The sequence below is a fragment of the Rhipicephalus microplus genome, unplaced genomic scaffold (assembly GCF_043290135.1).
Source record: "Rhipicephalus microplus isolate Deutch F79 unplaced genomic scaffold, USDA_Rmic scaffold_83, whole genome shotgun sequence".
Taxonomy (NCBI): Eukaryota; Metazoa; Arthropoda; class Arachnida; order Ixodida; family Ixodidae; genus Rhipicephalus; species Rhipicephalus microplus.
Window position 1 is genome coordinate 915,674 of NW_027464655.1, and position 22,465 is coordinate 938,138.

The following is a 22,465-nucleotide window of genomic DNA, read 5'->3' on the forward strand; positions in this document are numbered from 1 at the left end:
GCACATCGTAGACTGGATAGCACTAGCGTGGCTGTCTGTGCAGCCAACCGTGATAGAGCGTGCGTTTGCTGGCTACAATGAAAAACTTGGACTTCAACTTGCGGACAACACCGGAAACCCAGCACAAGCATGAATTGTTGAGTTGACTTCTAATGTGTCGCCAAACACAGACCGTTCTTCAACAGCCAACAATATGAATTAGAATTGAGGCTGGTTTAGAGGGCAAGTTTAGAGGGCATGGCACTGTCATGCTGCAAGCTGTGCCTGTTACCTAGACAAATCGACTGGTTATGCATGTGACGGCTCTCAAGTGTTGTAATGCATGTGCATTGACTAGTTCGGAGGGTAACTGTGCTTATGGTGGTTGTAGTCAAACCGACAAACATGAGCTAAATCCATAGGTATCACACGTTTAGTTTGCCGTTTCAATGACACAGAAGTGTATATACGAGCAGCCTTATGTACATTTCGTTTATTAAGTATAGATTGAGCACAGTATATACGGCATATACACAGACACAGTGCTCAGAAGTGACAGGACTGTTGCATGTAGGTGCATGCAATATTTGTTCCTGGCACGTAATAATGCAAGTACCCAACAGTCAAAAGGGCGTTGTGTGAATGCACCATCTTCTTGAAGAAAAGAAGTTAATCTTTAGTTTAAAGTGCGAGATCATCATGTAATTATGGCATATTGCACAGTGGGAGGCTCCTGAATATTTTTTACCATTGGGAGTTCTTTAATGTGCACCCAAATCTAAGTAGACAAGTATGTTTGTTTTACTCTCGTCAAATAAATGTATCCAGGAGTTGGAACTCGTAACCTTTTGCTTAGCAGCAAGGGGCAGTGCTAAAAAACTTTGTAGGAATGTTTAATGTCACTTGTCGGTGTCGTTACTTTCAATATTTATGAAAAATGATTTTAATTTTGCTGTTTCTATTTAAGGCAAAAATGTGTTTGGTACTAATGTGTCCGTCACTTGCTTTTTGCGTGCATAGTTCAAATGGTTTTCACTTGTGGGTCGTGTGAATACTTAAAAACTTCAGGCACAAATGAAATACTGTCTTATTAAGTTCATCGTCTCAATTAAAAAGTCACTGAATAAATGTGAATGACTTCAGTGCTTCACAATTGTCCACTGTTCTCAATCGAACAAAAGAAAGTGGAGCAAAGTATGATATACTTTACCCTGTGTCCATAATTATCCACGTAAAACATAGGTGCTTAGAGAATCAGACCGCAAGCAAACATTTTCTTGCGTTAATAAATTTACTAAAATGTCAAGATCATTATACGGTAATGGAGCAATCGTTATTCAAACACAAAACGAAAGTTAGTTGCTTTTCTCTGAATATAGCACGGTCATAAGGCTTCGGCAAAATCCTCCAAAGATTTTTTTTTTTTACGTTCGTATGCTTACTCCCCACAACACTGATTTCTTTGTGTTAATGTTATCGTATGTATATGTGTGAAATAATTGTGGGAAGTCCGACTGTGATAATTTATTAGCAAACTTGTTTTTTCCACAAACGCGTGGTGTGCCCAATAAAATTTATCAGTTATAAATCGCAGGTGGCTAAAAATTTGTCTCCAATTATTTTTGATAATGCAGTTCATAGAGTTTCATACAGTATTGTATGAAACACTATGATGCAGTTGTTTTGAAGACATACGTTTGCAAATGAACCTACATTATTCAAGTGCGCTTATGCATGTGTCTTCTCCACTGTGTTGATTCTGGCAATACACTATAATTGTCTAGGAGGCTATGACGCAATAAACTGTAAGGGCGCGACCCGGTTGCTCGCCTTTGTAAACTCACGACATGGTTATGTCCTTTCCGAGCGCGCCGGTGTTACTTAGCGAAGACGCGGCTTAAGTCAGGCAACCATGCAGTATGTACTACGTCCGCATTTGCTACGGCCGCCGCTCTGTTGGCTCCGTGTCCGTGATCTGTCAATGCGTCTTGCGGCGTCATTTGTGAAGTGATGAGTCGAAATTGTTGAAGTTCCTTTAGAATCATCAGTCTTCATTGCACTTCGTCTAAAGCGTTGCCGTGATTCCGAACGGCTTACTGGCACAGCGATGAAATCGAACGGGAGCAACCGAGGAGCCCTGCGGCCACACTACGGCGGACGTGCACCTCCTTTCTTGCTTGCAGCACTCTTAATCGGGCTTGTGCTGATCGGATTCTGTTACTACAACTTGTCCTCGCAGTACAGTGCCTTGGAGGTGCAATACCGAGACTTGCAAGAGCGACTGAGGGCCATGGCGGAAAAGCGCGAGTCCCTGGAAACCCGTCACGACGAGCTCAAGAAGACGCTCGAGGACAACTCCAAGTCGCTAGACGAAAAGGACAAGCAGCTATTGCAAAAGGAGCAAGAAAGAGCCGCCGTCGAAGCCGCGCTTCGCAAGAAAGAGGACGAGCTGATGACAAAGTCTCGTGAAGCCGACACTGCTGCCAAGGCGCTGGTACGAAAATACATCGTGTTGTGTGCTGTTGTGGCCGCTGACTGGCGTTTCGTTTTCAGTCCGCATTTTCTTTATGCTAGTCCATGTGGTTAGCGCTCTGTCGTTTCGTTATCTATTGATGTCGCTTGCGTCGGCTCGACAGCGTTAAGATCTCACGCTTGCGACCCACCTGCACGCATCTAGGCAGTAGCAGCAGTGTGTTCGACTCGCGTGTACATAGTAACTTGCACCTGATATTTCATGCCAAGTCGGAGCTGACCGGCTGCGTCTTTCCAGCAGGCGCGTAGCTGCCATATCATGACGGAAGTGCTCGGCAAATGACGCATTGTTTCTTCTATTCGCATGATTTTCTGGTGACGCGCGTTTATGAGCCAGGTGGTGTGTGACCTGGGACATTTTGAATCGAGCAACTTGCAAACTGCGATAGCTCTCGCCCATGACACATTTATACATAGCGGAAAGCCAGAGAATCAGTGACAGCATTGCTGCCTAACTTATATGCGCTTGCTCAAACCCACTAGAGCTTCTGCTCTTCTGATCTGGCTGTGCTGCCCATGAGTGGAGGGCTGCCTAGTTAGTTTTCTTCATAAGGAAGCTACGTAAAGCAGTGCGAGCCAAGTTACTGTATCTCATAGATGTGGTTACAATCACCTTCACTTGCCAAATCTTACGCTTTGTCACAACAGTTATGCATACTTGCTGAACATGACTAATGTATTCACATTTTGCAAATTTTCTTCATATGCTGTGAAATTTATAACGGATGCGCCGAAAATGTGCAACAAACATTTACACTGCATCAAATATAAGTGCTAGTTACTATAAGTTGTTCGTGGTACCTTCGTGGCCACAAATATAATGCATCACATTTGAAATAACGTAATAAGTTTGTATCATGTAATTCTATACCACATAAAGTTCCATACCATTACATTGTAAAATATGACATAGTTATGGCATTGTAGGCAGAAGGCAAAACTTATTCACTTCCATTTACTAGAGGGTTGACCTGGTTTCTGTGACAAACAACAGTACACTGCTACCTGTGGTATAAAGATGCACATGAATATTTTAATTTTGTGTCACCTTGCATCTATAAGTTGTGGGTGTAATTTGTGTCATATATATGATGCAGAAAGCATTGCAAGTACAAAAAAAAAAAAGCTAGCGCACTGCAAAATATGGTTAGTAAAGTTTTTATGACTGTGCAATTTCGGTAGTGGTGCCTGCTAAATACAAAACAGCATATGGTGCTGTAGATCCCAAGTGCTTGAACATATGAGCGTGGAACATAGAGAACAGAGAAGTACCCCACAGTTCGTGGAAACCTGTTTCTTGACTGAAAAAAAGACATTGTCATGGGTATAGTGCTGGCATAGTGCACAGTGCGAGGCTATAGGTGGTTTTGCCAGAGCCTGCCGGTCTCTAGCAGCATTGTGCGGTCACCGGAAAACCGCCCCTTGAAACTTCAGGTTTCGCTTGTTTTTGTGTGGTTTTAGCGTTTGTTGCTGGCCGCGACTGCTTGTGCTCCGATGTTTTACGTGGATAAAATAATTCCGATGAAATCATTTAGACTCGAGCACAGCTGTGTCAAGCCAGGATGCAGTCTACATGCCTGAAATAATTTTATATGCTAGTCAAAACGTTCTGTTTTCCAAGCGATGACGATAGGAAGAACGCCTGCATCGTAGGGATCACGCGAGAAAACTGTATTCCCACTAAGAGCGCGTAGGTTTCTTCTGCACTTCATCAAAGGCAATGCAAAGCTCATCTCAGACTGATGGCACAGAGGCGATACTCGGACGTTAGACTAGTCGAAGGCGTCCGGTTACTGGGAACACATCATGCAGTCACTGTCGTGTTTCACCCGTAACAAATAGGTGTACTGACGCCTGAAATGCGCAGCAAAATGTGAAAGCTAACACTGAAAATCTATCGCAAAAGTGTTTATTTTATAGTTTGAGCGATATCAATTATGTGCACTGTTCGAAACAACACAGTATGCAAAGTACCCGCGCCTGACATGAATCGCCGCACAGTGTACGTCGGGGTGTGCACGTTTCATTGTTGTTGCATTAGATTTTTTTTTTTTTAAGTGACGCCGGCGAGTGGGCTCTCATCTGTGCGAGCAAATGACTCATCGCCTGTCTTTCTGCCGCTAATGAACATCACCGCATTCTCGCTAATGTATCTTTAGGGTGTGAACATGGACAGTAAATTTAGGTAGGTTCAACTTGAAAGTTTGATTCATGAATAGCTTACACATGAGTAAACCATAATAGTTCGCGTGACTCTGCAGCCGCAGTTGACGTCATCACATCAGCACATTTTATAATTTCTCGGTCACATGAACACTTCGGATCGCGAGCGATTCCGATCGCCGCTGATCTCTTTAAAAAGTGCCTGGTAGGACACAGGCACAGAATTAAGCGTTTTATCCTGAGGTTGTATGCTTAGACGAAAACACAAATATGTTTGGGGTTCAACAGGAGGAAGGTTTCCAGTTTGAGTAGAAAAGCTGAATTGAACAACTTCACAATGAATCGAGCGACTCTTCTGCATGTCGACGATGTGGGTGCGCTTTGAAGATACGGACAGGGAAAAGACAGGTTTGCCCCGGTCCGCGTCTTCAAAGCGCATTCACATCGTTGCCATGCAGAACTAACTGGCCCACTTAAGTTAGCTGACAAACTTCTCCTGCAGTTATACATTTTCTGCTTGTATAGGCACGACCACTATCAGAGTTGACAGGAAGCAGGGAGCCGCGCTCATCGGAGCGCAACGACTGATATTTCGCACGGTACCCATCGACCACGTGAGCAGTGAGCCCCTTCATGTAGCCGTTAGACGTTGCTGCAAACACATCCTGAGGAATGCGCCAGAAATAACAGAGCAGCAAACTGAAACACATCAGGAAAACACCGCCGCAACCATTGAAAAAGCATTGCCGGAAGTGCCGCACCGGAAGTCTGCTGGGGTAGGCCGTTCGGCACAAGCCAGTTTATTTACAAACACCGAAACCGTCTATACATTTTGTGTATGCCTGGAAGCACCACAGTTGGATTATTATTATTATAGTTTTAGGTTTTGCCTACTGAAAGTTACGGGGTACAATACGCTGGGTCCACAATAGAGCTCTGTACAATAATAGAATGCAACCAGGATGTAGGGTAGGATTGCAGCGTCCTGTGAACTTACCTGAAGGCTAGAAAATTTCATATTTCTATTGTTTTATCAAATCGAGGGAGAAAGTAGGGGAAATTTTTATGGGGAAGCCAGCAGTTAGTTGGAACTTTTCGTGTTGTGCTTGCTTACACTTTAGTGTGGGGCAGTCCTGAAGACAGCGCACAGTGTGGTGCTTTGTTAAGAGGTATCCCTTGACGTTGCTGCTTGACATCGCTTGGTGACATCATGTAACGTTTGAGGTGGCGACATGATCATTGCGTCATTATGTAAAACATGGTGTCACCGTTTGGTCACGGAAATTTGGTATGATTTTACTGCTAGATTTTTCACTGGCCAAATATAGGTGTCCCATTAAAGGGAGCACACTCCCTCAAAAGCTGTGTTTGTGGTTCTCTTCAGTTTTCTTGGTCATCCACTTTTGCTGGGGTGGGGTAGGGAGTGAAATATTTTTTAAGTATCTATAAAGGTGTGCACTGTGCTTTGGGTATGCTCTATGAGACACACCTGTTATCAAAGCCTGCTAAAGGTTAACACTGCTTGTATATTATTTTTCTTGTTTCAGACTGGATGCCTGCAGAGGTTGAACGAGACTTCATCAAAGTTATCTGAGAAAGAGAGTAAGACAGTGCTTGGTGTACATTACTTTTAAATCTTTCTTTTAAGGAGTTGAATTTTCGCATAATTTCATGCTCCTTATTCACTCACCCCTGTATAATTTCCACATTATAAATGTGCCTCAATTGTAGCATGGTTTAATTTAGCTTGTGAACTATGTTATGAAAGCTGGAGAGCTTCATTTTCCTGCTCGATGTTTGCTACGTATAGGTGTTATTTTGCAAAGGCAGTTGCTGAATAAGCAAGAGTTTGGCTTTATATGACAACTAAACATATTTCTTACTATTAAGATACGGCAAGTACCGTGACACATACACATCAGGCAGTAGAGTGGCTTGTAATGAGCAACAAACATTTGTGAATGGTGTTTAAAGTGTCATGTTGTGACTCTAGTTCTAAAATACATCTCTTTTCATATTTTTAATAGCGTCACTGGCAAAGCTCACCAGTGAAGTCGATGCCCTGAAGGCAGCTGTCAGGGATGCTGAAAGAAAAGCTGCAGCTGGTGTACAGTAAGTTCCTTTTTTTTCAGTGCTATGCATGTTGATAAAGATTGGGGCCAGGATGGATGCTCATTCTTCATTTTTTGTACCCATGTCATACGAGCATTTGGAAGGCCTTCCATCCAATAGTCTATTGACTCGATCACAAGCACAAGCCGCTACGAGGGACGGTTTGAAGGCCATTGAGGCGATGGTCTATCGAGTCGACAGAGCACTCCACAACTCTGTCGGAACTTCTACGGCAATAGAGTAACAAAAACGGAAACTGCGCAAACGTTGTTGACATTGGCTCATACTTCCGAATAGAAATAAATATTAACCACTAGGCCTTAAAAACAATACATAAGTGCGTTATGAATTATTTTATAAAGTATTTGGCCACTTGAAATGTGTGACCTGCACACACTCGACAACAGCAGTGTACTTCTCTTCATTGCACTGTCTTGCCATAGTTTCAAAGCTCAACGAGTTAAAAACTAAACATGTGCTCGTAACCACAAATAAACAATCCATCAAAATGTTTACGGGAATTTTGAGCACGAGAAAACACATTCACAAAACAAAAGGACAGGACGGGCACTACTTTAATCTCTTTCATTAAAATGTGTAAAGAAAGAAACAAAAGACTGCTTATAAGTGGATTTATCTTATTCAACTTTCGATGACATGAACACAAGAATAAAGATCCACAGTGCCGCACAATTTTCGTGAAAAATGCCTGACCCTCTCTATGGCCATCAAAAACTGCCGTTTAGTAGTGCGAAAACTCAATCGAGTCGATAGAGCTGTGTCGTTTTGTTGGCCATCAACTGAACGGCCTTTCAAAAGTGCCGGCGTTATATACAGGTATTAGTCATGCGATATTGCAAAAAGCGAACCAAAGCAGTAGAATTCAAGGTGCCCAGCCTATAGATGACACCGTCACTGAAGGCTTACGGGGCGTTATAGCTTTGAACTGAAATATAATTACAAAATAAGTAGAAAGGGAAACTTGTTGTCTGGTGAGAGGAAAACCCGCTCTCTTCGCATTATGCCCATGTTTCACTAGCAATTGTACTATGACGACTGCAGGTCCACTGTCCACTTGCTTGGGTATTTGTATATTGGTCAGTCTGGGTGTGCCAGCCTCTGCCACTTGTGGCAGTCAGGGTGAATGTAAAACATTAGTTTTTTTTATGGCATCTCACAGTACTTCAACTTTAAGGATTAGGCTGCTGACCAATAAACTCTCGCATGCTACATAAAAGAGTGAAGTTTTCTCAAGTTATGAATGAAAGGAGGGTAATCACTAGAGATGCTTGCTTTTGATCGACAAAAAATCCCATACCACATCTGGCTGTCATGCTTTGTTGACATTTATATCCCATGCCTGTTTCCCTCGACACGCAAAATATCAAATTCAGGTTCATTCTCTTTATTTCCTGGAAGTGTCGAGCTGTGAAAAAATGTCAATCATAGGTAAGCACAGAAGCACAGAATGTCAGCCAGACAGTTTGTAGTTGCGATGACTTGTAAGCTATGAATTATATTTTTAGAGCTTAGCTCTTATGTGCCCATTCCTATGCATTGAGCAGCAGCGCTCCTGGCATAAATGACATAGTGAATGAGGATGAAAGAAAGCCAATGTGGAGTTTGTCGATATCGCGAGCCACTGACATCTAACCTCGCTTTCCTCCTTCGTCGCATGTGCTGGCCCCTCGGTCAGAGCTTGTGCATATTGAGGGCTCGCACGTGCACTGCGGCTGGTTTCGCTTGCTATATTGAGGCTGTCGGCATTTTGCTTTGTTCGCGAGGTCTGCAGTGCACAGAGTGGTGGGTGTAGCACCCGTGCGTAGGCAGTTTCTGTGGCAACATATAACAAATGTTACATTGCTACAAGTGCGGTAGCCGAAACGAAGCCGCTGGAATAATTTGCATTAGGGAGTATCGTAATCGCCGGTGAATATTTCCCGAAACTATGTGTTGATGAAACGTATTTTGCAATAAAAACATGTTGCAGATTGTGTTGTTAACATTTCACAGATTTTTTAGGGATTTGTTCAGTCTTGGAGACCGTGATGCTCTTGCCCAACCAATCCTGTCTTGCAACACTTTTCTAAGTAATCAGTAAATGACTCCATGAAAAGAGCTTAGCCCGACCGCGGTGTCCTAGTGGCTAAGGTACTCGATTACTGACCTGCAGATCGTGGGATCGAACCCCGGCTGCGATGGCTGTATTTTTGACAGAGGCGAAAACGCTGTAGGCTCTTGTGTTCAAATTTGGGTGCACGTTAACGAACCCCAGGTGGTCGAAATTCCCAGAGCCCGCCAATGCGGCATCTCTCATAATCATATGGTGGTTTTGGGATATTGAATATCACATATCAATCAATCATTAAAACTGCTCATTGCCTCTCAAATCGACTGCTGCAAAAATTTCGGAATCCATCAAGCAAGAGCGGAGTTAGAGGGATTTGTCACAAACCAAGTCCTTTTCCTCTCCTTTCGTATTAGCGTGCACGCTGAAGCTACATAAGGGGAAGGATGACTAGGGCACGAGAAGATGCGTCCTTTTGTCTTTGCTCGTTATGACCTTCAAGCTATTCCTTTCTTTTTTTTTTAACGTGAGGCATATTTTTAGTGTGATCACGAGTGCACCCAGGCTTGTGGCGGCATCCCGTGGCAGCCACGGGAACTGTCCAGCTCACAATGCTCAAATCGGCCAATATCCATGAACATTGTGCTTGTACCATAGTAGTATTGGGCATATGGCATCACTCGTCTAGAGAAGAGGAAACGATTTCTGGCTGACTGAGAATCAGTTGTAAATTACTGCTGCTCTATAATGTTTGGCTTGTATTCACAAGGCATATATTTAGTCCAGTAGTTTTATTAGAAGGGAACAAGCTTGCTCTATATGTATAAACACAGCATTGGGCTGATGCTGTAGGACATTAGAGCTGTGAAGTCCACAAAAGCCAAGTATGTAAACCTTTGGTTTTTGCTGGATTCCTGCTTGGGAATTGTTGCTATGGTGACTTACGGATCAAAAAGATGCTTAATGTTTTTTTTGCTCCCTGTGGTTCGATTCAACCCTTAAAAATTACCAAGGCACGGTTCCACTCTACATAGGTTACCTAGTCCAAACCGCGGCAGTATGTGATCTCAGTTAAAGACAAACTTCAGAAAATGCATTTTTATTTGTGCTTTAACTTGTTGTTTGTTGTAATATAGGCTGTAATGATTTTTCTTCTCGCTCGTTTTTCTTCACAGCCTCACAATCCAAGAGACAGCAGCTCCTGACATAAATCACAATCTGGTCAAGGAGTCACAGTTGCCTGCAAAGAAGGAAGAGACAGCGAAGGAAGTTGCAAATTCACTACAAGATGTGGTGAGCGCTAGTGGCACACAAAGGCGCACTAACATCACCACACAAGCTACCAACGCACAAGCGACATAGACACAAGTTAATCATTGAGCTCTACTATCCCCATCACAATAAAGCTTCTTTCATTAACCGCATGTTTGGCATCTGAAATAACTGCAACCACTGCATGTTCTCTTGTAGTTTGAGAAACTATTTGGACTTATAAAATCGTTTCCCTGACGACATCAGTAAACGTGCAGGTTGTTACCTTTTGTTTGCTTTTAATGCGCAAAAGGAGACAACTCTGTGTATTTATGAAAAGCAAGGAAGTGGTATGTAACTATCAAAACTACATTTTCTTCTATGCACCAACCAACTCGCCCAACGTTACGCTCTGCTAAACCACATTTTCTTTACCTAGCATGTATAAACTACAGTACGTTTGTCAACAGTTTTCAAAAGCGTAAATCTTCAAGTTTAACCATGATAATGAGAGCGAATGGACTAACAAAATTACTGGAGATTACATATTACTAGTGAAATCTCGGTAAATGAAAGGTGTTAAAATAAATTGCTTTCAAGTGGAGCAACTTTTTGTAATTCACTTTTGTAGTTGTAGAATACCCTAGTATTCGTATACTAGAGTATGTTTTACTTAGTAAGTGGGACTATCTTTCCTGGTCCTTTCAGGTCTTGTTAAATAGTGTGCTGTACATATGAGTTTTTTTTTGTGTGTGTGAAGAAAATGCATGCATATGATCAGTGATTCATAAAAGATATTTTGGGTTTAAATTAAACATTGATACAACGAGGCCGTGCTGTAGTAGCAATTTTGGTTAGAGCTGTCGCGTGTGAGCAACAACTCTTGGGATTACGTCTTGGCTAGTCAGGCTGGCAGTTTATCCACATGGCAGATTACGATGTGCAGTGAATTTCTTTCGCCTTAGCAGATTATGCATTATCTAGAACTTCCTTTATGTAATGTTCTATAATGTGAAGCATGGTGAAGACAAGAGGCCTTCAGAATAATGAGTAGCACCGTGCAGCTGTAGATGACAGTGATGCTGAGGTACATACAAGCTCAATGCATACTAGTTAGGCCGTGTAAAGGCAGCTAATACTATATCAAACTGTTTAGGGCATTGGCTCCTTCATTACAACTGGGACTGAATGTATTCCAGCTTGATACTATTGTTGCAAACAGCTCAACCTGAAATCACTGACATTATAGTGATGTCATGACAATGCGGAACATAGCATGAATTACTAAGTGAAATGGTGTTGTCTGCAAAACTGTAAATGAAAGAGTAGCACATCTTTCTTTTAGGTGCATTGCCATGCGGCAGCCTTATTAATCTCGGAGAGAGAAATAAGCCATTGTGTGAAGTTGCCACAGATCTGCTTCCTTGCCATTGAAATTAAAACTAGCTTGCACAAACAAGTGTGGCAGACAATTAGAGTTATCATGGGCCTGCTAGTTTTTTATTTAATGTTTTGTAAGCAGATTTGGCCAACTTCATGGCTTGAATGGTTTTGTTTGCTGTGATTATGGCTGACAGTTGTGTCACTTCATAGCTATTTATGTGCATGCATTGCTTTGCACCATCTTGCGTCTTGAGTTTGTGGGTTTTATGAATAAATAAGACTTCTTGCCACTTTTACCACCGATATACATTGCAGTATTGTTCAATTTAGTAATCCTGCTTATTCTATATTTTTCATAAATGTAGTACACAAAGAAATAAAGCAGTGAATTTTTGATTCTCATTGCATTAGTACTGTATTAAAGGCCAAGTCCGGTGATCTTTAGAGGTCGATAGATCTCAGTGAAATGTGATGGGTATGCTCCTATGCACATTGACATCATTTTTGCTAAATTACAAGCTTGAGAGATGGTTTGATTGTTTGCAAATGAATTTTAAAGATTGCCTCGAGACGGCTCACCTGGCTTGCCAGAATTATTGGCAACACTGTTCGTGTGTCGTCACGTTTGGTATGTCAGCGGACGTGACGCAGCCGGTGGCATCGCTAACTTTGGCCGCTGCAGCGTTTACTGGGGCTTGCCAGAAGGTGACGGCGGCGATGTTCGGTGGTCTTCTTCTCTACTCCGTGGTGTCTGGCCGGCGTTTCGCTGGTTCGGCGCAGGATTTCTGTTCCCTGTGGATAAGTGTGCGATGGGTGGTAGTTGATGTTGCTTTGTGGGCTGCACAAACCACTCACACAAGGCGCAGAGTGTTTGCTGTCACGGCTTTCCACGTGACAGTGCCCTCCTTGAAAAGTGAATCAGTGCGATGAGGCGGGACATTTGGCTATCAAGCAAAACGGCACGCGTGTGTTCTCATCATTTCTCTCCGGAGTCCTATCAGGACAGCGTTTGGCCGGCGTCTGTCTGTCTGTTCATCCATTCGTGTGTGTGTCTGTCCGTGCATCTGTCAGTCAGTTCGTGCAACCGTGCGAGCATGCTTTTGTCCATGCATCCGTTTATCTGTCTGTCTGTCCTTCTGCCTGTACGTCTGTCCGTCCGTCCATCTAGTGGGGACTACAAGTTCGGCCATCGCGCATCTCTTCATCGTGTATTCATCATATACAATTAACGCCATCCAGGTGATATTCCAAGGACTAAACGAGAGGTAGCTACCTACTACTACTACTACATACAACGTGGACGCATGACTCACGGCATAAGGAGCTTCGCTACTAAAACAGCGAGGTAACAGCATCATTTGTGTCAGCAGCCGCTGTCGAACATTTCTCATGCACTGTCAGTCTCGATGTTAGTTGACGCTCGGCGCGTTCACCTTTGCTCCGAGCTAAATTTGGAGCGTCTGCTTGGCCCAGCATTCACAGTTTTTATACACCGTGCCGGCAGGACCAGCATGCCAGGGCGACCTGCGGTTCTAGGTTCCTATCACATGTTACGTCATACGTAAACTGTGCGCTCCGTTGGTTTTCGGTTTCAGTATTGCGCCTTTTTGCTTATTGAAAATTATTCTCAAAGGTGTTGAGCATTTCAGCTATTGGGCGGGTGACAAGAGTGTCTCAGAAACATAGAACCACCATTACCCTGATATGGCCAAAAAATTGCCGGAGTTGGCCTTTTAGGGCCATTTTACCATAACCTATACTGGTAAAATGTATATAGGTTTCGCCTCTATGTATTATCAATTTCTAAGCTTGAGCAAATATTCATTCTTTTCAAATAGTTCTTTGAACATTGAGATAGCTGATTTTAGTTTTTTTTTTCTAGCAATAATGAGAAAGGCTGGCATTATACTGCCATGATGACCGTGTAACCTGTCAAAATGACTGTATGCAGACGTGTTTCACAATATGCGTCTGGTTCAATTTCTTCAGATATATATATCTATGCACATTAGTGTTAGAAAGAGGAGCCGTGAATTCAGCATTGTTCAGAAAAGTCGTATCCTCTAAGTTCACTTCACTGGTAAGATTGTTTACTGGCTTTCTGAGAGCTATAAGGTTGCTGTGAATAGATTTTTATTGACACTGTACTAAACCACTACACAGGTGTTTGACAAGCAGTGAGAAACGCTGACTAGGTAGCCTAACATAGTTGGCACAGCAGTAAATGGCAGATTTATTTATTTTTTTATTGAAAAATACCTTACAGGCCTGAAGACATTTAGTTAGGGAGGTTACAGTGAATGCGGAAGTAAACTTGCAATGAACAACTATTCAATGCAGCTTAATAATAACAGCAGCATAATGTGGTGCAACAAAAACTAACAATTCAATAAGTCAGCAGCACTTAAAACAAGAGATTACGGCTTGTTCATGAAAATAAAGGTGAACATTTCACAACATAACAAAAGCTCGAAAGTTAAACAAGTAAAACAATCTCGTCAATATATCATCATGTAATGTATGCTACTTATCGCTTATTGGGCTGAGGTCGCATGCATGTGCACAAAAGTGGCACCAAACAAGGCACAAAAGTGGCAAGCAGCCCTGTGATGTTCAGCTTTTCCTTATGAAATGAAGCAGCTTTAGTTCCCATGTGTTTGCAAAGCATAGCACAATACATTGTGGACCACTTGCAGTTAGTGCTTCATGTTAAGGGATCATGATGAAACACGATGGGTGAATGCCGAAGGTGCTAGCTTCAACCACCATTAAATATTTACGCGTCAATTGAACTACAGCAGTGAGTAAGAGTGGTAAGTGCTGTAGTATGTCCTTTTCCCAACACATTGCAGTCATTGCTTCACACGGTACATAAACAATATGGGTGTGAACCCACTAGCTTGGAAAGGTATTTTGTGAGTAAGAGCTTCTTTGAGAGTTTTGGGGGCTGCTTGAGTTGAAGCACGAAGCACGTGCACACAATTTTTTGATTACCATCACTGCCAACTGTTGCTGCACGGTATCACTTGTCTATTGCAACAAACACCATTAGACGCTGAAGCTGCTTGCACAGGTTTGCTTGCTTAAAAGCTAAAATGTCACTTTACTGAAAGAGCAGTTCTGCTGCGATCACTTGGCGTCACTCTAATCTATTGCCTCAATCAAAATCAGTACTTGACTGGTAACTTCATTTGTAGAATTATTTTGCAAGCAAAATACCTTTTCATTAGCGAGCGGTTTCATTTATTAGTTTGTGACATCATGTTGCTGCCTGTTTAAGGCCTTTTGGCTTGATCTAATACATCAATTTTCCCAATATTTATGTGCATTATCTCCTTTTTTTGTGATGTGCTGACCCATTTGCATATTGTTTTGGTATGCTATTAACTATGTCTACAATGTTTTTTAGCAACAAGATCCTGATGTGAATCCACCAGTGGATGCTGGCCAATAGAGAGTAGGAAGACCTCAGCGGGTGTTGAATGTGAGCACAACTTGATGTTTTCACAGTTATGTTGTATGTTCCCTTAGGAGCGGCCGCCCAAAGGAAGTTTGGAATCATTTTGTCCTCTTTCAGCGAAGATTAATTATTTGTTACATGGACTTCCAATGCCTCTAGTATGAGTAACGAGCTAGTTTGAATTATTTTGATTGAGAGTCAGTGCATAAGCATGCGTTAGAGCTGACTACTTCCAGATTCAAGCAAAACATGCTAACAATCATGTTCTAAATACCATTGGCGTCCCATCTCCCAGATGCTCGAAATTCCAGACATGCCCGATTTCCCGGACTCATCTGTGGCACCGTCAAGTTGCCCATAGCGTTAACGTATTAAAAAGTTCGAAATTCTATACGCCTATACCCTCTGACATCCGATTTCTCGGACTTTTTACTGTTAACCACCAAACCAGAGTCACCACCGCCGCCGCCGTTATGGTTGTTTTCATATCGAACCTGCCATACTCGCATCGCAGGTATAGCCAGCAGCACCGCTGCCAACGGCTGCACCGCGCCGGGGTTGCCGTAACCTCGAAACTGCACGTGTCAATCCGTTGCCAGCAGTAGCTTAGCGGCTTAGCCAAGCCAAACCTCATTGTGTTCACTCAGGTGTTGTTTTGTCAGCTCTGCGGTCGCGTCTGCGGTTGATCGTTTGCGCGTGCTGCTGCGCGCTACCTTCAATGATCACGTTTCCCAACTTTCAGCATCCATTGAGTTCCTCGCTGTTTCGCGCTGCGCTTTTCGTGGAGCGGATTCTCCTTTTACAGCGATGGCACCAACGGCTCCTTCCTCTTCGTCCGCGCCTTCGAAGCGCACAAAGCCCTCTCGCAGGCTCATGATGGAGAAGAAAGCTGCCGTCATTGAACAGGTCCAACGCGGTCGGTGGCAGACAGAGGTTGGGAGGGAGTTCGGAATTTTGAAGCAAACTGTTTCAGACTTCATCAAAAACAATGCGAAGATCTTGGAAGTGGCTGCCAAACCAGCCGGGGCTTGATAGAAGAATGCGAGCCAGGGTGTTTACCTGAAGCTCGAGGAAGTGCTCGTTGTGTGGCTCAATGCCAAGAAATGCCCGGTGTCAGGCGACATTCTGAAGCAGGAGGCAGAGATTTTCGCGCTTGAGATGGGCGTGAAGGACTTCAAGTTGAGCGATAGATGGCTTCTCAATTTCAAGAGCCGCAATGACTTAAAGTTCAAGAAGATGTGTGGAGAAACTGGTGCCGTCAACGATTCCGTTGTCGCTAAATATCGGGATGGAAAGCTGCAGTCCTCGCTTCAGCAGTTTATGCCTAATCATATTTCCACCTGCGATGAAACTGGACTGTGTTTCAAGCTGCTGCCAGAGAAAACGCTTGCATTTGCTGGGGACCCCTGCAACGGCGGCAAGCACAGCAAGGAGCGTCTTATTGTCCTTGTTGGCAGCAACTTGTCGGGAAGCGAGAAGCTTCTATTACTAGTAATAGGCAAGTCAAAGCATCCCAGATGTTTCAAGAGGGCAGTGACTCTGCCTGTTCTTTATGAAGCTAACAAGAAGGCGTGGGTAACGCAGCAGTTATTCGAAGTTAGGTGCACAAGCTGGAAGGAGGTTCGAGTAGATAAATTGAAGAGTTCTGCTGTTTGTGGATAACTGCACTGCGCATGGCCACATCAAGGACCTGAAGGCTGTACAGATTGAATTTCTGCCGCTGAACACCACAGCAATCCTGCAGGCCATGAACGAAGGCGTGATTCGGAACTTAGAGCATTATTACAAATCACGAGTGTTCAGCCGCATGGTGGTCTGCTCCGACAACGGAAAAAGCTACGCTGTTGACCCCACGTCTGCCGTCAGTATGCTAGCGGAATCGTGGAAGGGGCAGTTATGCAAGAGACTCTGCGGAACTGTTTTCGCCACGCGGGTTTCACACTCGACACTGAGACGGCCGTCTCACCCCAAATGGACAGCGTGTGTGACAAACTGCCATCCGCAGATGTTGCCTTCGACGGTCTGCGTGCTGCCGGCGTGTCGATTTAAGCCGGGATAACGTTTGAAGGTTTTGCCAACGCTGAAAAAGACCTCGAGCTATGTACGGACTTGACTGATGACAAAATAATTCGTCAAGTTACGGAGGATTCTGACAACACCGAGAACGAAGAGCCATCTTCTACACAGCCAACAAGCTCGAAGTTAACGTGGGCAATGATGACACTGTCATCAGTGTACAACGGCAATATGACATTGACTGAAATTGAGGCAGACGTGACCATGGGCAAGCAGAACGTTGTGGAAAAGAAAATAGGTGACTTCTTTGCGCCCAAGTGCTGACCTATGAGGTAGCGCCGGCCACGTCGGATTTTTTTCTATAAATGGCTATTTTCAGAGCCACCTGAACGATGCATTGGCTGAATTACAACGGGAATCTTGTACTCCGGCCATTACCCTTTTCGTCGGCAAAAAATACCTACAAAAAAAGGTGCGTTTTCACATGCATTCATTTTTCCGGACGTTTTCGCAGTCCCTTGATGGTCCGGGAAATCGGACGTCGGCTGTTTTAAAATGCTAAGTCATAAATATTCTTTTTTCACATCATACTAGCCTATATTTGTTGGTTGATATATGTGGCCTCAAGTCAGTGGGTTATAGCAGGCATAAAATAGCTTATTGCTGTAGTTTGAACTAAATATAACATGCTGTAATTGTCTCTTTGTCTCAACAGGGAATCTCCATAAAACTTCCCTGACAAGAGAATCGAAGGTGAATGGCGTAAGTGCAGAGCGTCCAGGATGGCGCAATTGCTCGTCTCTTCGATCACTCATTTGCCACTTCTCGCCATAATGCTATCGTGGTGAGGTGAACCTCACAGATCTTCATTATTTTTATCTGGTTCCGTTCAGAGCCTTGTGCATTAGGTTACTTTGTCCTGTTGGAGCAGGTTCGTCATTGTAGTTGAAATTATTGATGCTACCTCAAGGCTCACAACCCAGTTCACTGATTTACTGTGTATGTATATTGCCCATCATTATAGCAGTGCTTCCAATCTCAGCCTAATCAGGTGCGTAAACGTTTTAGATTATTTCTTGTTTGCCATGTTTGCGCTACACTGCCGGTGTGAAATGGATGATCATTCCGAGAATAGTGCATTGAATATATATTTCTTCTTTAGGTTTGAACCTCATTGTAGAGAAGCAGCATATGTAGCGAAAAGGGCATTACGTACCTGCCAACTCTCACGAATTGTTCGGGAGACTCCAGAATTCGGACATAATCTCCCGTTTGTATGAATGCCACCTCGAATCTCCTGAAAAGTATCTACCACAGGAGAGGCGATTTTTTTTCTCTTTTTATTTTAAGAACATGAGCGTATGTCAGCCTTTCCTCTGTGGCAGTGGCAGTGCTGCGGAAAAAGACTCGCCGCTACACTTCCAGTATTTCATTGTAACCATATCGTAGAGTACCACTGAGTACATTCTACTATAGGCACCGCGCATCTGGGCCGCGAGAAGCACTCGCCACCACGCTCGCCACCAGAAGACGAGGGAAAAGGTGCAGTTTCGACGGAAAAAGATTGCCAAAAAGTGAACGACTTTCAACTTCTCGACTCTTCAGAGATTACCATTGGATGCCAAATCAAGCACCAAAGACATTTAGTTAAGTTTACCTCAAATTGCAGCCTCATTACTCAGGTCCATTCAGAGCCTGTCTATGTAGTTATTTGGGCCTACTTGCAGCCGTGCCTCCCGCTATTAGAACCAGTAGATGTTGACATTGAAAAGTTCAGCATATGTCGTGTGCCTGATGCACTCTGTAATGTTTCTGTTCCTCTTTGGTACAGGTCATTTTTGCTGTGAATTGAGTCCGCTCATGGTTGTAAGCAATTTTATTAAACAGTCAGCATATTGATTAGTAAGTGAATAGAATGGCATTTCAAAGGAGTGTAGGCACCAAAATTTTTTGACGAAGATTTCAAGAACTTCCGCCAAGAAGTGGAAAACATCCGTGTGACACCATGAATCTCGCGTAACAGCAATGTGACGTAGTATGTCCAAGCTGTTACATCAGTAAGCAGACGCACTGTCTGCTATACTTCACACGGTGCTTCCACTTTGCTGCACCTGTATTACAAAATGCACATCTGCGTCTCCCAGCACCAGGATCATGTCGTCACTGTTGTCGTTGGATGAATCTGACCACGAGCTTCTGCTCAGACAAAAGCAAATAGAGATGGATAATGAATGTGTCTTTTTTATCCCTTGGCATCGGATGCTGGAATGTTCTCATGGAAGTGGTCGCTGTAATTAGACTGTGATACGTATTACCTAAAAATTGTCAATCAAATTTGCCATACACATGTCTGGTGTCACACCTGTTGCACCTGTTCTGACAGTATACTGATGGGTATCGCAAGATGTGTGGAAAGGGTGCCACGTTTCATTTTCAGATGTCAAAATTCAGGTGAATTAGACTTAATTACCTTGTTCTGCCAAAATTCATCACGGCATTCCTTGCTAGTATGCGGAGCTCATAATACAGCCATTTTTGTGTCGGGATACCATCCAAATTAGTTGTCTACTTTCCTTTGAAATAATCTTTCGCAATTTATGGCTCCAACAATAGAATCTTTCAAGATTTTAGTTTGGCAGGTATGCAAGGTAAAAGACATGTTAACGTCAAAATTTCACATTTAAAACTGCTTTGTCGTAGATACAGAAATATTCAGACAACAGTCATAATAACCATAACCCAAATTTTCAAATGCAAAGCTGCTTAAAGTTTCAGTAGTGAGTTTGTGCATGTGTAAGTGCTCAATTGCTTGAACGCTTCAGTCCTCAAATAAGTGTCACTGCTTGATGTAATGAGGTTCACTTTGTATTCCTGTGCGTATCAGAATCTCACCTCGTGTATAATCTCATCTGTCTGCATATTTAAATGCAGTGATTGCAGTGTTGATGCAGTGTGAAGTGTTCTTTTGTATGCTTTCCATCTTTTTTGTGATGGTTATGTGTGATGTTTTTTCTGTTTTAAGTGTCACGAAATTTACAGCCAGCCATCTGCACTGTATCTGTGCAACCCATAATGAAATTACCGTATTGGTTTTATTTTATTTATTCAAAATGCTTGTTACAACAATTGTGCTACACATTGAATTTGCGGGGTTTTTTTATTACGTTTTGTCACATTTGCCAGTGTTTAGCGGATTTTTCAAAAGATTAATGGTAATCTAAGAGCTGTGTCAGAGAATCGCTGTTCTGCATTCTGCGAAAAATATATAGGAGTCGCTGTTACCGTAATAAAGGTTTACAAACGAGAAAGGTGCAAAAACAAGAGATGGTTGGAAAAACAACACCTTCGGGTTTCCTACACCACCACGTTGTGACGTCATGGCCTTCCGCTGTGTTTTATTATACATAAGTGATTTTGGTTTTCAGTGATGATGACGCCTTTTTCATATTTCCTCTTTTGCACATATACCGCTCATTTTGTTGGCAGTCATGAATGAGGTTTTCTTTCATTTAAATTTTAATTATACATGTTGCTTAAAAGAGCCATTCATTAAGCAAGTTTAGGGAATATTCGCTGGAACACTACGTACTGCCAAAATGGCAAGAAAAACAACACATGAAAACTTATTGCATCATATTTACGTACCAAGGCTAGGGCATTTGCACAAAATGAAAAAAAAAAGAAGGGAGGAAATTTGGGTTTTATGTACTGAGTGTCAATGTCTTGCCACAAGATTGTCAGAAAATAGAATTTTGCAAAAGAAAACAAAAGAGATTCAGTGCTTCTCATCGTGTGATACACAGCTGTTACCTTTTCTCGGTATTCTCAGCAACATTTTCAGTTGCGTTGCAATGCAATCATAAAAATGCACATTCCTTTAAGTGGAACTGTTACGTTTGTGATCGTCGTCTTTTATTTTTTTCACTTTACACATACACTTGCTTTTCAGAGTGGGGTGATAGCAAAGCACTCCTAAGCGTTGCAGAAACACCGTGCAGTATACACTTGGGTCCAACTAATCTTGCTTTTCTGCTTGTCGAAACTTGCCCAGTACCTTTTTTTATCTGCAAGTCTTTTCAAACTCTGTTCCTGCATTTATATAAACTTCCATTTGGTAATCAATTGGAGTATAGATTCTGTGATGAGAGTTTGGCATGTAACTATACATTTTTATAGGTCGCCGAGAGCAATAGGGCTACCTGAACTTCTGTGCTGGTTTGTGTTGTTTACCGTTTGCTTCATATGTGTTTAGAAAAAATATGCAATTTGTTTATTTTGAAGACAAGAGCCTACTATTGTAATCAGGTCAGATAAGCTTTCTTTTTTACACCAAATACCATGCATTATGAAGTCTAGCCTGCTTAGCAAAATACATTGTTTTAAGTCATTACATTTATGCTGCCAGCAGTAGATTCAGGCTCTTTGGTTGAACAGAATCAGAACACAAAAGTACAACATTCTCACTGCTCTTACTTTCTTGTTTGACTTATGCACTGTTAGTACTAATTCTTTTATACTGTTTTCATTTTCTTTGTGCACTCACAGGTGAAACAGTTGTGACCTTTTTATTTTAACTGCTATTAATACTACTATTTGTTTTCTGTCTAGGGACTTCTTTGCACTTTAGTAGTTGGTGTTATAAGAGCAAATACGGTAATACTGATGGTAAGAAGCAGTGGCCGTCAGCCAATTAACGAGCTTTTCTCTTGCGAGACTGTATTCAGCTGGCATCTCTCAAAAGAGGAGAAGTGGAAGCTATCATTCCAGAATACAGCCATGGCTATTCAGTCATGTAAAAGCGTAATTTTGTTCACTGCCTGAATTTTCTCTTTACCAGGGGTTTAGATGTTAGGCTTGAACAATGTCTCTGTTGCTTAAGGCTCATTTCCTGCTTCAGTGATTCACCGGACTGGCATGAAGCTGCAAGGTGGTTTAACAAAAATTTGCTTCCGATTGTCTTTTTCTTTGAAAAGTCTGATTTACTGAAACTTGTGTAAGTGCAATGCTCCAGGCATGGTCCTGCGTGTGCCACTTTTCTTGTGCCCCCCCCCCCTCCCCCCTGGTGTGAAGTTTTTTCTTTTTCTTTAAAAGTTTGGTTCCTATCATTAGGTTCAAACCTGCTCTAATGGCAAAACTGTTTTGAGAAGCGGACACACTATTCTGCAATGTTAATGGTATCAACCTGAATGCTCTCATTCACTTTATGAATTGCCAAGCAGAAAAGTTGAGCTTAGGTTTTGAATGAGTAACACAAGAAAAGCTTTCTCATGCAGAGAATTTCTTGAGTTCACTAGACTCTTTGCTTGCGTCTCTGTTATGGCAGTTGAAAGAGAAAGAAATGAGGGAGAGAGGCAGGGAGGCGGTTGAACAACTTGTCATACTCAAGAGGTCTACAAGATAATTTCTACCACGGCTTACAGTACACATTAGGCCACATTTTTTTCGCATGTCTTCCTTGTCCCTTTTACAACTGGAACACTTTGAGCAATTAGAATGGGTGT

The 22,465-nt window shown here is 42.6% G+C and overlaps 1 protein-coding gene across 2 annotated transcripts; it reads left to right on the forward strand.

The window, feature by feature from the left end:
- Positions 1-1,946: 1,946 nt before the first annotated feature.
- LOC142790216 (uncharacterized) lies at positions 1,947-17,934 on the forward strand. 2 transcript variants are annotated; one of them, XM_075885194.1, is made up of 6 exons: positions 1,947-2,473; positions 6,222-6,276; positions 6,702-6,786; positions 10,030-10,147; positions 14,898-14,972; positions 17,680-17,934. In XM_075885194.1, the coding sequence occupies exons 1-5, from the start codon at positions 2,087-2,089 to the stop codon at positions 14,940-14,942; spliced, it is 690 nt and encodes a 229-aa protein (XP_075741309.1). In that variant the 5' UTR covers positions 1,947-2,086; the 3' UTR covers positions 14,943-14,972; positions 17,680-17,934. The 2 variants fall into 2 exon arrangements, with proteins under 2 accessions (XP_075741309.1, XP_075741308.1); XM_075885193.1 differs by lacking the exons at positions 14,898-14,972; positions 17,680-17,934 and having other exon boundaries at positions 10,030-10,278.
- The last annotated feature ends 4,531 nt before the right edge of the window (positions 17,935-22,465 follow it).

Coding starts and splice junctions, on each gene's coding strand:
- LOC142790216 (XM_075885193.1), top strand. CDS start 2,087: ATGAAATCGAACGGGAGCAACCGAGGAGCCCTGCGGCCACACTACGGC. Junction 2,474..6,221: donor ACACTGCTGCCAAGGCGCTG/GTACGAAAATAC, acceptor TTCTTGTTTCAG/ACTGGATGCCTGCAGAGGTT. Junction 6,277..6,701: donor AAAGTTATCTGAGAAAGAGA/GTAAGACAGTGC, acceptor TATTTTTAATAG/CGTCACTGGCAAAGCTCACC.